At 41.4% G+C, this 13,463-nt stretch overlaps 1 protein-coding gene across 7 annotated transcripts in view; it reads left to right on the plus strand.

Annotated features, from left to right (window-relative positions):
- The window catches only part of NCOA7 (nuclear receptor coactivator 7), a 161,440-nt gene that overhangs the window by 110,922 nt on the left and 37,055 nt on the right, over window positions 1–13,463 (plus strand). For 4 of the 7 annotated variants that reach the window (XM_048844624.2, XM_048844622.2, XM_048844623.2 and 1 more), the window contains exons 4-9: window positions 3,013–3,092; window positions 4,047–4,154; window positions 5,571–5,684; window positions 6,955–7,080; window positions 9,246–9,430; window positions 11,752–12,803. In XM_048844624.2, coding sequence (XP_048700581.1) covers window positions 3,013–3,092; window positions 4,047–4,154; window positions 5,571–5,684; window positions 6,955–7,080; window positions 9,246–9,430; window positions 11,752–12,803 — 1,665 coding nt within the window. Of the gene's footprint in view, window positions 1–861; window positions 1,610–3,012; window positions 3,093–4,046; window positions 4,155–5,570; window positions 5,685–6,954; window positions 7,081–9,245; window positions 9,431–11,751; window positions 12,804–13,463 lie in introns of those variants that run through there. The other 3 variants (XM_048844621.2, XM_048844626.2, XM_048844628.2) reach the window with 3 other exon arrangements.

Consider the following 13,463-nt stretch of genomic DNA (forward strand, 5'->3'; position numbering starts at 1 on the left):
TTTTTAAATTAAAAACAAGAATCAGCTCACTTTTCTGTATTCCATCAGACAGCTGTTTGGAACCCTACTAAGTAAATACATTAACAGTTACACAAGCCAAGAACTACCATGCATTTTTGGTACTTGGAGGGGAGGAGGATACATTTAGTTGGAGCCTCTATTATGGTGTTTTTAAAGAGTTTCCATGCAGCTTGCAGGCGTTTAACTCTTATGATTGTTCCTTTTAATTTAAGTAACCTGCTCATTTTTGTATAGTTTCCCTTCTTGAAGTTAAATGCTATTGTGCTAGGTTTCTTTGGTCTTTCCCCCCCTACAAGGATGTTAAATTTCAGAGTCTCCCTAAAAGAGTAACATAAAGTACCAGAAGGCCTGCTTTGCAGTATTTGGTTATCTGTTCTCCAAATCACAAAGCAGGATGGAACAAGTGAATCAGCCACTGGTTACCTTAAAGAAATAGATATTGTTAAACAGACCTAAAGTTTAATTTTCAGGGCTTTGTGGGGTTAGATCACAAAGCAGGGACTGGAATCTATTTTAATGGGTTCGTAGAAACAGCTGCTAGTGTTGTTAAAACTGATTTGTGGAGACTCGTGTCTGTCTTCCTCCCACCCCGCTCAGGAGCCACCTGTGCAGGTAGTCTAAGTGCTCCTTGTCCCACTACTCGCCCTGCTCCTTCCTGTGCTTTATTGCAGGGCTTGGGGTTGTACGTGTTGCATGCGCAGGACCAGGGAGGGCCCTTATACTTTTGTTCCAGACAGAGCCTGCAATCCTGGGGCTGGGGGCGGTGCGTGCAGGGCAGCACTCGCTCTGCTCCTGCTCTAGTCTGGTTGGAACTGGACTGCGCAGAGCAAGCCCCCTCCCCAGTGAGCACTGGGAGAGCTCAGCTGCCCTGCCCTCTGCCAGCGTTTCTCTAGCTGATCGGAGAAGACCCGAGGGGTGGGCAGCAGCTTCTTCCCATTGCATTAGTTCAGCGAGCAGCAAGCACGTACTGTTGTTGGAAAGGGGCCTCAGTCTGCAGGGGAGAGGCCCCCACAGCTCAGAGCAGCAAGAGGCTCTGCTGGAACTGCCTGTCTCGCCTGGAGCCAAGCGAGCGGTCTTGGGAGGAGGAGGCGGCGGCGGCGGCGAGGAAAGGGGAGAGACGTGTCCTTTCTAGAAGGATTGCAGGACAAGCAACAGAACAGCAGGATCAGAAGCCCCCGTTCCTTTGCAGGGTATGAGCCACCACGTTCCTTATCAGACGCGTTGCGCGTGATTAGGTACTCTGCCCTCGTTCCCCGCCTGGAGATGTTTGCAGTGGAGTGTTGTTGTGCCCACGATCCAGGTGAATGTTGCAACATCTGCCCTTCTCCCGCTGCGGCGGCGGCTGCCACAGACAAAAGAGCTGCGTGCAGATTCCCCCAAGAATGCAGCAGTGTTGAAAGCGATGAGACTTTGTCTTCTGGGTACAATTCGGCAAATGGAGACAGCTGCGAGTCCTTACCTGAAGTTGTGGCCTGTGATCCTAGCAGTTTGATACCCCAGAACAACCTGCTAGAGGTTATGCACAGTTTTTCCGTTCACAAGCATTTCTCCTGGTGTGTTGACTACAGACAGCCTTACCTTTTGCTAGGTATGCAGTCTTTGATTCCTGTTTCCTTCCGCTGGTCACTTTACTTGTTAGAGTGTGGGGGAGGAGGTTAAGGGGCTGAATCAATTTGAAATCTTTACGTGAATGGGTGTATTTTAGAAGTTGTTCTCTAATAGCAAATAATTGTACCTTTGCCCCTAAAAATGTTTGGTTTTGTTTCCATTAAGCACGTACAGAGACTATTTTGTAGTAATGGTACAATTTGAAAATTAATACTTATGTTGTGTCCCTGTGGTGTGGCATGTTTCTTCACATCCAGAACTCCCAATAGCATCAGATCCGTGGGGTCTTTTGGTTTTTTTTTTTTTACAGGCGCTTTATTCATGCTGTGTTTACCATGTTTTGGTTTTAGCACTTGCTTATGAGTATAGATTAGTAAGAAAAGACATGATGCTGCCAATACCTTTACAATCAATACAATTATCTAGTCATTTAGCTGTATATATTTAGTAAAAGTGGTTTATCTCTTAAGTAGCTGCAGTGTTTGCATGACTGTTTCTAAGTAATTGAGGAGTAACTTTAGTTTTCCAAAGAAATAATTGCACCATGTAGTTAAGAAAAAAATGCTTGTTTTCAAAATCAGATTTCAGCCCTCCAAAGGGATCAACCTAGGCAGAGTCCCATTGATTTCAGTAGAACTCCATGCAGGTTTATCCTCCAGCACCTTTACTCAGTAATCCTTGAAGTCAGTGAGAGCTGTGGGCATGCAACTGACTGACAGATACCTGTTGTGTGTCTCATATTTTGGGCATGTTACTTAAACTCTCTGCAAAAAATAAGGATATTATTACCTACCTAACACTGAAGTTGAGAATTCTAATGAATTAAGCTCTTATCCTGCCAAGTTTTACACACATGGGATTAATTTTATGCTCATGAGTTAACGGAACTATTCAGGTGCGTAAGTGTCTACAAGGGCCTTAGTTTGTAAAATATTTTGAGGGTGGAAATAGTATTTAAAATATTAAGTATTATTCTGTTTGTTCATAAACCTACTGATGCAGAATTATTGAATACGACCATGTGCTAGCTCTTTCTATCTGGACATCACCCCAGTCATGTAGTACAAAAATGTGCTTTGCCCCAGAAGTAAATTGTTCTTCATTAACTAAGGGAAGAATCCACGAAGACTTTTTACAAGGATGCAGTACAGTATAAGTTGACCTTAAAAGGATTTAAAATGCTAATCAGAACCTAGTATTGATTTAGTCTTGGTGGCCATATGGTAAAATTTCAGAACTTGACAACCTTTTTTTTTTTTTTTTGCGGTGTCACTGTTGTATGTGATCAAACCACAGTTATATCCCACATACTGTAAATATCCTCACTTGAAAAATGTTGACAGGTAAATGAATGGTTTGAGACATTGTTTGTTTGTTCCTCAGATGACAATCAAAACAAAACCAATGAAAAGAAAGAGAAGAAAATGGTTGCTCAGAAACCCCTTGGAACTATAGAATATACTGTAAGTACTGGGTGCATAATTAGGTCATTTATTAATGTTGTTTAAAATGAGGTTGTCGAGGTTAATGAGACTCTAAAGAAACCAAACTAATATAGACACCCTTTAATTCCTTTTTAAAAATATCTTCCAAATATCCTGTGTGTAGGAAGGGAAATTGGTCTCAACGCCACAACCATCCTCTAACTTGGGCATCACCCACCCTTTCCCAGCTGCCTGCCTTCTGTATTTCCAGTTCCATAGTGGGGCCATGTAAAACCTCTCCTCTTCCTCTGAGAAAGATTTCTGTCCCATTAAATGTTGCCTAGGCCTTCTAGCAGGAATATGTTTGTACCCTGGTCATGAGATGCCAGCGTTTTCTTTTTGGAATGCCAGTGATGTACACTGCCTCTGTACCAGAAGTGATTAGTTGTGTACTGGGAGAAAGCTTACTGAAAGGTGCCAGGGACATATTGCAATGTCCCCTTTCCCTACAGATCCAGGAAGGGAAGGAACTCTTAACCTGATTCTCTCATGTGCTAGTATGCTGTTACCACCAGGCCTGCTGAGAACAGGCTTTAATCTTAACTGCTAGAATGGGTGAAAGAGTAACGAACATCAAATATATATAATGTGTGTACAATGTGCCCCCCTCCTCCTCTCTCCTAACCAGTTCTAACTGGAAGGAGCTAAGTTAAAATGATACATTGTTTAACTAAGGTTGATGAAGCAGTGAGAGAGGGATCTTAACTGTTCTCTTTTCTCTGTTTTATAGAGTGGAAAAAGTGCTGTTAACACAGTAGCTGTTGTCTTATAATTAACTGTGTCATCTTGCAAAAATTAGATTGATAGGAAATATGTTAGATCACCGAGTCCATACCCTGCAACTGGTCTACCCGATAAAGTTTATTTAAACTATTATACTGATCCTGTACTTGATTATTGCTGTATCTTAAACATCAAGTTTCCTTTCTTCAGGCTGGAAGTCAGGACACCCTAAACAGCATAGCATTGAAATTTAACATCACTCCAAACAGACTTGTGGAGCTCAATAGGCTGTTCACACACACAATTGTTCCAGGGCAGGTAATTTTTAAGTTTTAAATACTGAAAAATTCTGATTTTTTGCTATGCGTTTAAAACCCCCACCCCCAACTTAATGAGTCTATTAGGCAGATGTATATGATGGTGATGGGCAGTAGTATAAAACCTCAGTACGGAGTCTAGCTCAGATGGTTGCAAGAATTGGTCTAGGCCCACTTGGGAATCAGGCAGCCCAGGAAGCCAGCTGGCCAGAGGCAATCTGCATGGCAGGAGCCCACAGCAGCTGCTGAGTGAAATTGACATCCTTGTCAGCTTCACCACTGCTAATAGTCAGTGAGCAGCTGCTGTCCTGGGAACATAGTTAGATATGGAAACACAATATATTGGCATTTCAGAAACAGATTTTTCCAGAATTTCTGATTTGCAAGAAATCTTGAAAATTTGATTTCATTCTGAGTCAGAACAAAACCAATTCTCAAAATTCTGAAATTTCTCTCTAACCAGAAATCCTGAGTGAATTCACGTACAGGGACGCCTTCAGTTTCTATAAAAAAAAATGTAATTTTTTGAAAATGTCTGTACTCGTAAATAATATTGTAGGTTTAAAAAGTTCTGTGGTTTTAACTTTTTGACCATTGAAGAGTATTTCTTTCTGCACTTCTTTGGGCTTTGACATTGACAAATGACTGTGCAGTTTTATTTTTAAGGTCTTATGCTCCTAAAAGCTTGAAAGTCTGTAAGAGTAAAAATCCAAACAAAACATGGCTTAAATCTAAATGTCAACAAATGTTTTTATTAAAAAAATTTGTTGACATTTAGATTTATTTTTTTAAATAAAAAGTTTCCAAGGTACCTGACAGTGTTCCATTATATATTTTCTCTTGAATTCAGAAGAGTTTTTCCCTCTGACATAAATATGGTTTGGAAAAGAGAGATCTTATTGCAAAACATAATTTCCTGTAACTTCTAGCTCTAAAATTTACATTTGTTGCTTCCTCCAGTGGCTTCTCTTTTTTTTTTTTTTTTGGGTCCAATTTTTGCCTTTATAACAGGCATCTGCTGCACTAACTTCTATAGACTATCCTGTGATGATTTCTGTATTAGTTAATCTTGTAGTTAGGTTGTAGTTTACACAGGTAAGGGAGGTTGTCATTCTTTCAGAACTGGTGTATGCTACTGCCTTTCTCAAAAAACAAAATATAGACCCTGATCCTTCAGTGAAATTCATATGGAACCCCACTGACTGACAAATAAGAATTTTAGAGATAGGAGTTATTCCAGAATGTGTTTTGCAGTGAGATGTGTTGTCAATACCAGATTGTCTTTGTTGGGACTCCTGCATAGATCTCATTGCAGAATCAGGACCATAGTGTTTATATTACATATGTCTGTCTTTTTTTCTTCTATATGTAATTATTTTAAAATAAGTTATTTGTGTTTAATGTAATCTTTGTGTAGGTTCTCTATGTCCCAGATACTGACCACTGTTCCAGTGCTGCTAGGTTAGCGTCTTCCAGTCCTGGTGCTCCTGTTTCTCCTTCATCATCAGATGCTGAATATGATAAACTTCCTGTAAGTAAATCTTGTGTTTATAGAACACTGTCTCTGAAGCTCAGGTTAAATCCTATTAAATAGTTATTTTTGATGAGGTTGCAATTGAGGCATTGTAGAAAATGGCATTAAAACCAGCTGATGGGTTTGAGCCAGTTGTTCCTGGGAGTTTAGATGTTTCTGTGCTGCTGTTTACACAGTTACACCAATCCTCACCCCCAAATCTATGGCTATTTAAGAGAGATTTGAGACTAGAATGCAGTAAACTGCTGAGAGTGTTAAGCCTCAGTCCTACAATCTGATCCATGAAAATGGAATCCCATTAAAGCCAGTGGGGCTGTGTGCATTGGTATTTCCATGTCAGTCAAATTGAAGAATTGGGCCTTAGCCAGTGTTCTCTCTAATTTTTCCCACCCATGTGCGGAATGAATTTTATTATGTGCACCAGTACGGAGGTGATTTGTGACACATCACATTCATATTGGTGCACATAACAACATTCATGTGGTGGGGGTGGGGCCGAGGGGTTTTTGTGCGAGGGGGCTCAATTGAGGCAGAGGGTTGGGGTGCAGGGGTGTGAGGGATCCAGCTGGGGGTGTGGGCTCTGGGGTGGCGCTGGGGATGAGGGTTGGGTGCAGGGGTTTGAGGGCTGCGGCTGGGGGTGTGGGCTCTGGGGTGGGGCTGGGCATGATGGGTTTGGGATGCAGGAGGGTGCTCTGGGGCTACTGCGCAGAGAGAGGACCCCCACGCTCTCTCCCCGCAGCAGCACCTGGGCTGGGGCGGAGAGGCGCTTGTCCCTGCCGTGGGAGCGCTGGGGCTGCAGGGTAGGCACCCCAGCTCCAGCAGGGTCGGCAGGCTGGCTGTGCCGCAGCTGGGACCACCAGGCTGCTCCAGGGTCAGGCTGCACCTGGGCCTGATCCGGCCACGGCAGGTCTGGGCCGCAGGGTGAGTTCCCTAAGTGTCTGCGTGGCACTAAATAGGCTACTGCGCAGCCTATAGGCCTAAGTGTGGTTAATTTAGGTGTCTAACTGAAAACTGTTGTAGTGCGTGGTTTTGTTTTTTCTTAATTTCCCGTCTGTCATTTACTTGGAGATTTTTTTTTTATAAAGTTATAAACAAAACGTGGTCACATGCTGGGGGGAGTATGAAATATAAATCTGGCCGTGTTTTTCCTTTAAACCAAAAGGAAAATTGTTAATGGATCTTGGTCTTTAATTTTTCAAAAACTAAGAAAGAACATGTCTGTGAAACTGGTCCTGTTGTTTCGCACTGAGGCTTTTGCTTTTTAAAGGATGCTGACTTGGCAAGAAAGGCCTTCAAACCAATTGAGAGAGTCCTGTCATCTACCTCGGAGGAAGATGAACCAATAGTTGTCAAATTTTTAAAAATGAATTGCCGTTACTTCACAGATGGCAAGGTAAGTGGAGCTTGTGCCTTGTGTCTCATTCGAGATCCTTTTAGAGAGTGAACTTTTGTTGTTAGTGTAAGTCAGAGGCCAACAGCAGGGTTGGGAGCCAAGCATAACGTAAGCAAGTGCTCTGGACATTCTGTTTGTTGTTTCGCACTATACTGACATATTTGCTCTTTACATCCATTTACTTATTACAGTGACTGCTTGATAGAAGACTAGCTCTTCCTTCCCACCCATCTCTTTCTCCTTTATAGCCTTTTATTAGAAAGGTCTCCTTCCAAGAACTGTTGGGGGGGCACCCATCTGCTAGGAAGACACCCGTACAGAGAGTATTGCACTTCATAGTTCCACTAATCATGATATACAAAACGCCTGAGCAGAGACTGCCGAGTTCCATCAAGTTACAGGATCACTTTATAAAATGGACAAATGTCCCTTTTCGTTGTTGTATGTGTGTGACCTGAATTGGCTTTGAACTCTCTTTAGAGGTAAATGCACAAGATCAGGGCAGATCTTAGTTCTCTCACTCCTGAAGTATGAAAACTCTGTTTCCTTACGCTTATTTATTTTTCTTATCTACTCTTGTTGTTTTTCATTTAAGTCTCCTATAAAAGATGTTTACACACTTGAGTTTTCCCATCCTTTGGAGTCAACAGGAAACACCTGAGATAATAATTGTTTCAACTTAGCTTTATTTTTCTTTTGTCATATTGTTTTGTGTTTGCTTTTTCTGGTTCTGAATAGATGTGGAATATGCATTTAACCAACTTGGAGTTTTTGTAGAAAGTAGCAGAATACTACACAGTGTGTCTTATGCAGAAATTTGTACAACATAGTGCTTTCTTATATGAAGCTTTTTTGATATTGGGTTCCATTTCACAAAATATATAACTGGTCACTTTCTTTGAAGCCTACGTATGCTTTAGGAGCCAAAAACAGCTTCACACCTCAGCAGTCCAGTGTGGACTTTGTTCTTGGTAACATATCTTCAAGCAGAGCCTGATGTAGTCCTGTTTCCCCTTTGGCCCAAATACAGAACTTGGCCGATATATGTAGAATTCTGCTGTCTGTATTGAGAACAGTGACTTTGATAGCTGTGAGTTTGAATGGCAGAACCTCCCGCCATACACACATATCACACAGAAGAAACATGTGCAAAGTATATCTTGCCTTTGCTCCACACACTAAAGGTAACATGTGCTCCCTAGTATCGATCTGTTTGTTTTGTATCTCTTCCTCTGGCTTCCTAGCCTCCACTGGCATGACTTGCTGGTTGACTAGCCTTTTCCTTAGTGATGCTTGCAGTGTTATGCAGGCTAATCTTATTGTCATTTGGGCCTTGTGACAACTGTCTGTCAAATGACTTAAGATCAAGTGCAGCATTAGCTGAAAATTTGGTCATGATTGTAGGCTACTAAAAGGCCACATCCATGAGCCCCATATCTGGTTGTGGGAGACAGTCGTTTGTCCAACCCAGGGCTAGTCATTTCCAAGAGTTAAAAATCTTTTCTGCAGCAGTGTAAATTGCCAGCTTGGTCCAGTGGTGACATTGGAGGGTGGAGACTGGAATCACCATGTTGGGTCCCTGTAAAATAGGTCAAGAAAAGATTTTCTGTGTACCAGATGGCGCTCTCAAGGAAGGGGATGTAGAACTCTAGATTCATCTGCTGTCAGTACAGCAACCTCTCCATGTTCCTATTACTGGGAAGCCCTGCATGTGTTCAGAAGTCCATACCAGCAGGTTGAGGTAGGGCTGCTAGCACAGATTTACCGGTGTAGCCAAAATAAAAAGTTGTTGGTGGGTTTAAAAAAAAAATCCTCTTTCCTTGCCTCTGGTTAATTAACAAGCTGCAGCTCTAGTTTATAGCAGCCAGGGATGAGAGTTAAGTACCTTGAATCCTCTTTATAACACTGTCCTTGTCAGCTAAGCATTTTGAGTGTTCCAAAGAGTTCTCTTTTTATTTATCCTTCTTCATAATACCTGGGCCAGTGCAGCTGGGAGCCAGAGCGTTCTGTTAGAAAATATTGCCCCACATGGGTATAAAGAGACATGAGAGAGAGTATTATACTAGGCAAATAACTTAAAGGTTGACACTGAGCTATTCATTAAAGTGACCTCTGGTCAGTGATTAGATTTGATATGCTAACTCTCTCTTTGTTTTTATTATTAGGGTGTAGTTGGGGGTGTCATGATAGTGACTCCAAACAACATCATGTTTGACCCACATAAGTCGGATCCTCTGGTAATTGAGAATGGCTGTGAAGAGTATGGGCTCATCTGCCCTATGGAGGAGGTTGTCTCGATAGCCCTCTACAATGATATTTCTCACATGAAGATTAAAGATGCCCTGCCATCGTAAGGAGTGTTCTTTGCTAATTGTGTTTACATCTTTATCAGCCGGGGTGGGGAAACAGAACAAGAAAAGAGAGGTTTGGTGGGAGTGGTAATAAAGTTCATGAGAAGAGACAATTAACAGTGCCTTTAAAGAAAGAGAGGCAGAAAGGTGTGATGTCCTATAAAACAGTGGTTCTCAACCTGGTGTAGGTATACCCTGGGGGTATGCAAATGTCTTTCAGGGGGTACATCATCTTATCTAGATATTTGCCTACTTTTACAACACGCTACATAAAACGCAGTAGTGAAGTCAGTACAAACTAAAATTTCATACAGACAATTACTTGTTAGTACTGCTCTGTATACTATACACGGAAATGTAAGTACAATATTTATATTCCATGGTAAAAATGAGAAAGTAAGCAATTTTTCAGTAATAGTGTGCTGTGACATTTTTATATTTTTATGTCTGATTTTGTAAGCAAGTACTCTTCTAGTGAAGTGAAACTTGGGGGTACACAAGACAAATCAGACTCCTGAAAGGGGTACAGTAGTCTGGAAAGGTTGAGAGCCACTGCTATAAAAGAGGAAGGAAAGTAAACTTTTCAACAGCAGAAAAGGAGACACGTCGTAGGTATCAAAACCTAAGAAACAGAGAACAGTGAAAACGTCCAAAGGCAAAGAGAAAGATGGCACGCCATGTGTAATGTTTGTGGTATTTATTCCTGCGGGTTAGTTTCTGCAACTGATTGAAGCCCCACAGAAAGTGTTCCACAATTTTAATGGAAGGGAGGGGGACTACAGGATGTTAACTGATCAGCTTTAGTTCAAATTGGTTGCTGTTGTGACTATATTGGTTAATGGAGCAGGTAATTTAAACACTTCTGGTCGCAGTAGCAGGAAAATTCCTACCTCCCACAAACCTCCAAAATATCAGTCCTCTTATGTAGGAATCAGAGATCATAACCCATTTAATTTCTTCAATACACGGCAGTGTTTTCTTAGCTGGTATTTTCACTTATGCTTCGTCAATTGTACCTTGATGATAAACACTGTCCACAGGTGTGTTCTAGAAAACAACTTGTCTTCTCAATGCAGCTAACGGGGTTTCACTGTTTTAAATAAATGCGTCATCTTCCCTCTTCTCCCCTACGCAACAAAAAACAATTAGTCATAGCATCTCAGCCACGCAAAACAAAGGCAGCTAGCCCTGCAGAGATGTATAGTGGGGATATAGTCATAGGTAAGGCTAAGATTTTGTCACTGTTTTTTATTAAAAATCACTGACTGGTCTCAGGCAATAAACAAAAATTCACAGAAGCCGTCGACCTGTCTGTGACTTTTACTAAAGATAATGGGGCGGCTTGGGGCTCCAGGGCCCCCCACGGCAGCTTGGGGCTTTGGCCCTAGGGCTGAGGTGGAAAATCTCACTGAGGTCTCTGAAAGTTACAGAATCTGTGACCTCTGTGACATAATCTGATCCTTAGTCATGGGGTTTCCTGTCTTATCTGTTTAGACCTCTATACCATACTTGCCATCCCAGTATCTTGGTGGGAAAATATATAAGCTTTCATTATCTGTTCTCAGACTCTTTAACCTTGACCTGTGTGAATAATAAAGTAAATAAAGATCTTGAGCTATATGTCCTTATATTTCCAAGATTTTTCTGCTTTCAGGCTCTTTGATGGCTTTCCCCCCCCCCCCCCCCCGATCCCTAAAGTTTCTGGGGAAATCCTGCAGTCAAATGATCAATTTTAGCATTGAGGGAATAACAAGTAATAAGAGTGACTTATGCCTTGTAGGGCATTTACAGCTCTAAAGTTGTGTAAGTGCTTTAAAAATGTAGAGGTTCTCTCTGTGGTTTTCTGTACTTTCAATAATTAACTTCTACCATTAAAAGAAGCAGGAATGCTGCAAGAGCCCAGAGTATTGTCCCAGACATACCACTCTTCTTTTATAAAGGATGAGAAGTAACAGAATACACAGGCCTAGATCCTTAGGTGGTACAAATCAGTGCAGGTCCTTTGACTTCAGTAAAGCAATGCCATTTTACACCACCTGGCCTTATTTTTGTATTATTGAGTACCTGATGACGCATACCATGTTGATTACATATGTACCATATCTTCCCCCATGAGATTATACTTGGCAGAATTACTCATCTTTTTAAAGTTATACTTCCTACAGCTTCTTCATTTTGATACCATGTATTTCAGTTGGCTTACATTTTATTTGTACATTTTTTGGTTTGGTTTTGTTTAAAATCATTTTGACATATTTAAGTTGTTTTCTTTTCCATTTTGTTTTAACATCCCACGTACATCCACCATTTCTCCTGACAGTGACATTCCAAAGGATCTTTGTCCTTTGTACAGGCCAGGAGAGTGGGAAGACCTTTCCTCTGAGAAAGATATCAACCCTTTCAGCAAATTCAAGTCCCTGAGCAAGGAGAAGAGGCAGCAAAATGGGGATGATTCCAAATCAATAAAGTCTTTGGACAAGGAGAAGTCTGCAGATTTTGAACTTCTTAAGCCTTCTGACAGTACTGTTTCAATGGAATCTAAGTCACTGGAACCTCCCAATGACATGGCCTCCGCTGAACCATCTGAAAGGTCTGCTGTAGGGGGACATACCAAGGAACCTTCTGGGGGAAAAGCTGCTTCAGATTCCAAAACCAAAGAACATTCCCTTATTGGAGGAGGAGATGATGACTTCGTTGAACTGCAAGAGACTGCATCTCCTACAAATACCAGATTAGACAGAAAAGATGCAGTAAGAGAAGGTTTTTCTTTTGACCCCAAGGAGTCAGGGAAAGCCAGGTCACAAGTAACCAAATCTCTTTCAGAAGTCCAGGACCTACTGGCATTTGATTCCTTGGACACAAAGAATGATGTTGAACCCAAAGCTGATATAGACTTAGAATCATGTGAGAAGCAAGATGTCATGCCAGAAGTAAACAAGTGTGCCAGTTCCCCGACAGGTAAGGTGGAGACTACACTGGACACTCAAAAGGAGCTAGATAAAAACAAACTTATTGAGTTTTACCTCAATAAAGATAAAGATGGGTCACAGTCTTCTGAAAACCTACATAAGGCTGGAATTGGTGAAGGTGAAAACAATAAAGTAACAGGCATAGACCTCACACTTAGCTGTTCAGAGTCCCAAGTTAACAAACTTCTTACAGTTAAAAGTGGGGAGCCCGATTCAAGCTGCATTGAAAGGAAAGAGCCTTCACTGGAAGTCAACTTGCCTGCAGTGGAGGAAAAGGATCTTAAAGAGTCTGTGAAATCTTCATCGGTACCATCTCTGGACAAGGCGTGTCAAGAAACACAGTTGGACAATAACTCAGAAATCAGACTGTGGCTGTTACAGAGAATTCAAGTACCAATTGAAGGTAGGTCTCTGTCTATCCTTATTCTGTTAACTGTGGGAGCTGGGCAGCATCAATTCAGTGCTCACTAGGATGATCTTCCTGTTAATTTCCTTTTCAGTGTAGTTTGGTATTTTACAATATAAATCTTCAGGCGATAACTTGACTGTACAAATTCTCAATCCAGAAGTAATGTAGGAGAAAAAGGATTCCTTCTAATTGTTTGGGCTACTGAGTTTGACAAATGGCTAACGTGCTTTGTCCATGTTTAGTAACTATTTTTTGTAACATTTTAGCGATAAGTGCAATAAAATGTCATCCATTTATAGAGTTGACTGACACACAGTGGCTGAAAGATTACTATTATTTTGCTATGTATTGACATGATCTGCAGTTCCATTGAAGACTGCCAATGTACTTCTAATGTGTAAAAATCCAGAGTAGTACACAGCAACATATTGACTCTAAAGAGTGTGTGTGTGTGCAGGCGTGCACATGTTTATACTGTTTCTTAGTCCTTTTTGTGCTACTGGACCACCCAAGATGTGCTGCTGAGCAGGAGTATAAGCACAGTCTTGCTGAGTGACCATTCTGTTTGTTCTACTATTATGTGACTCTTGATGAAATATAGGAGCACTTTGGAAAATGTGGAATTCTCTTGAACTTGAAAACTCTTGAACAGTT

The sequence above is a fragment of the Caretta caretta genome, chromosome 3, assembly GCF_965140235.1.
Source record: "Caretta caretta isolate rCarCar2 chromosome 3, rCarCar1.hap1, whole genome shotgun sequence".
Classification (NCBI taxonomy): domain Eukaryota; kingdom Metazoa; phylum Chordata; order Testudines; family Cheloniidae; genus Caretta; species Caretta caretta.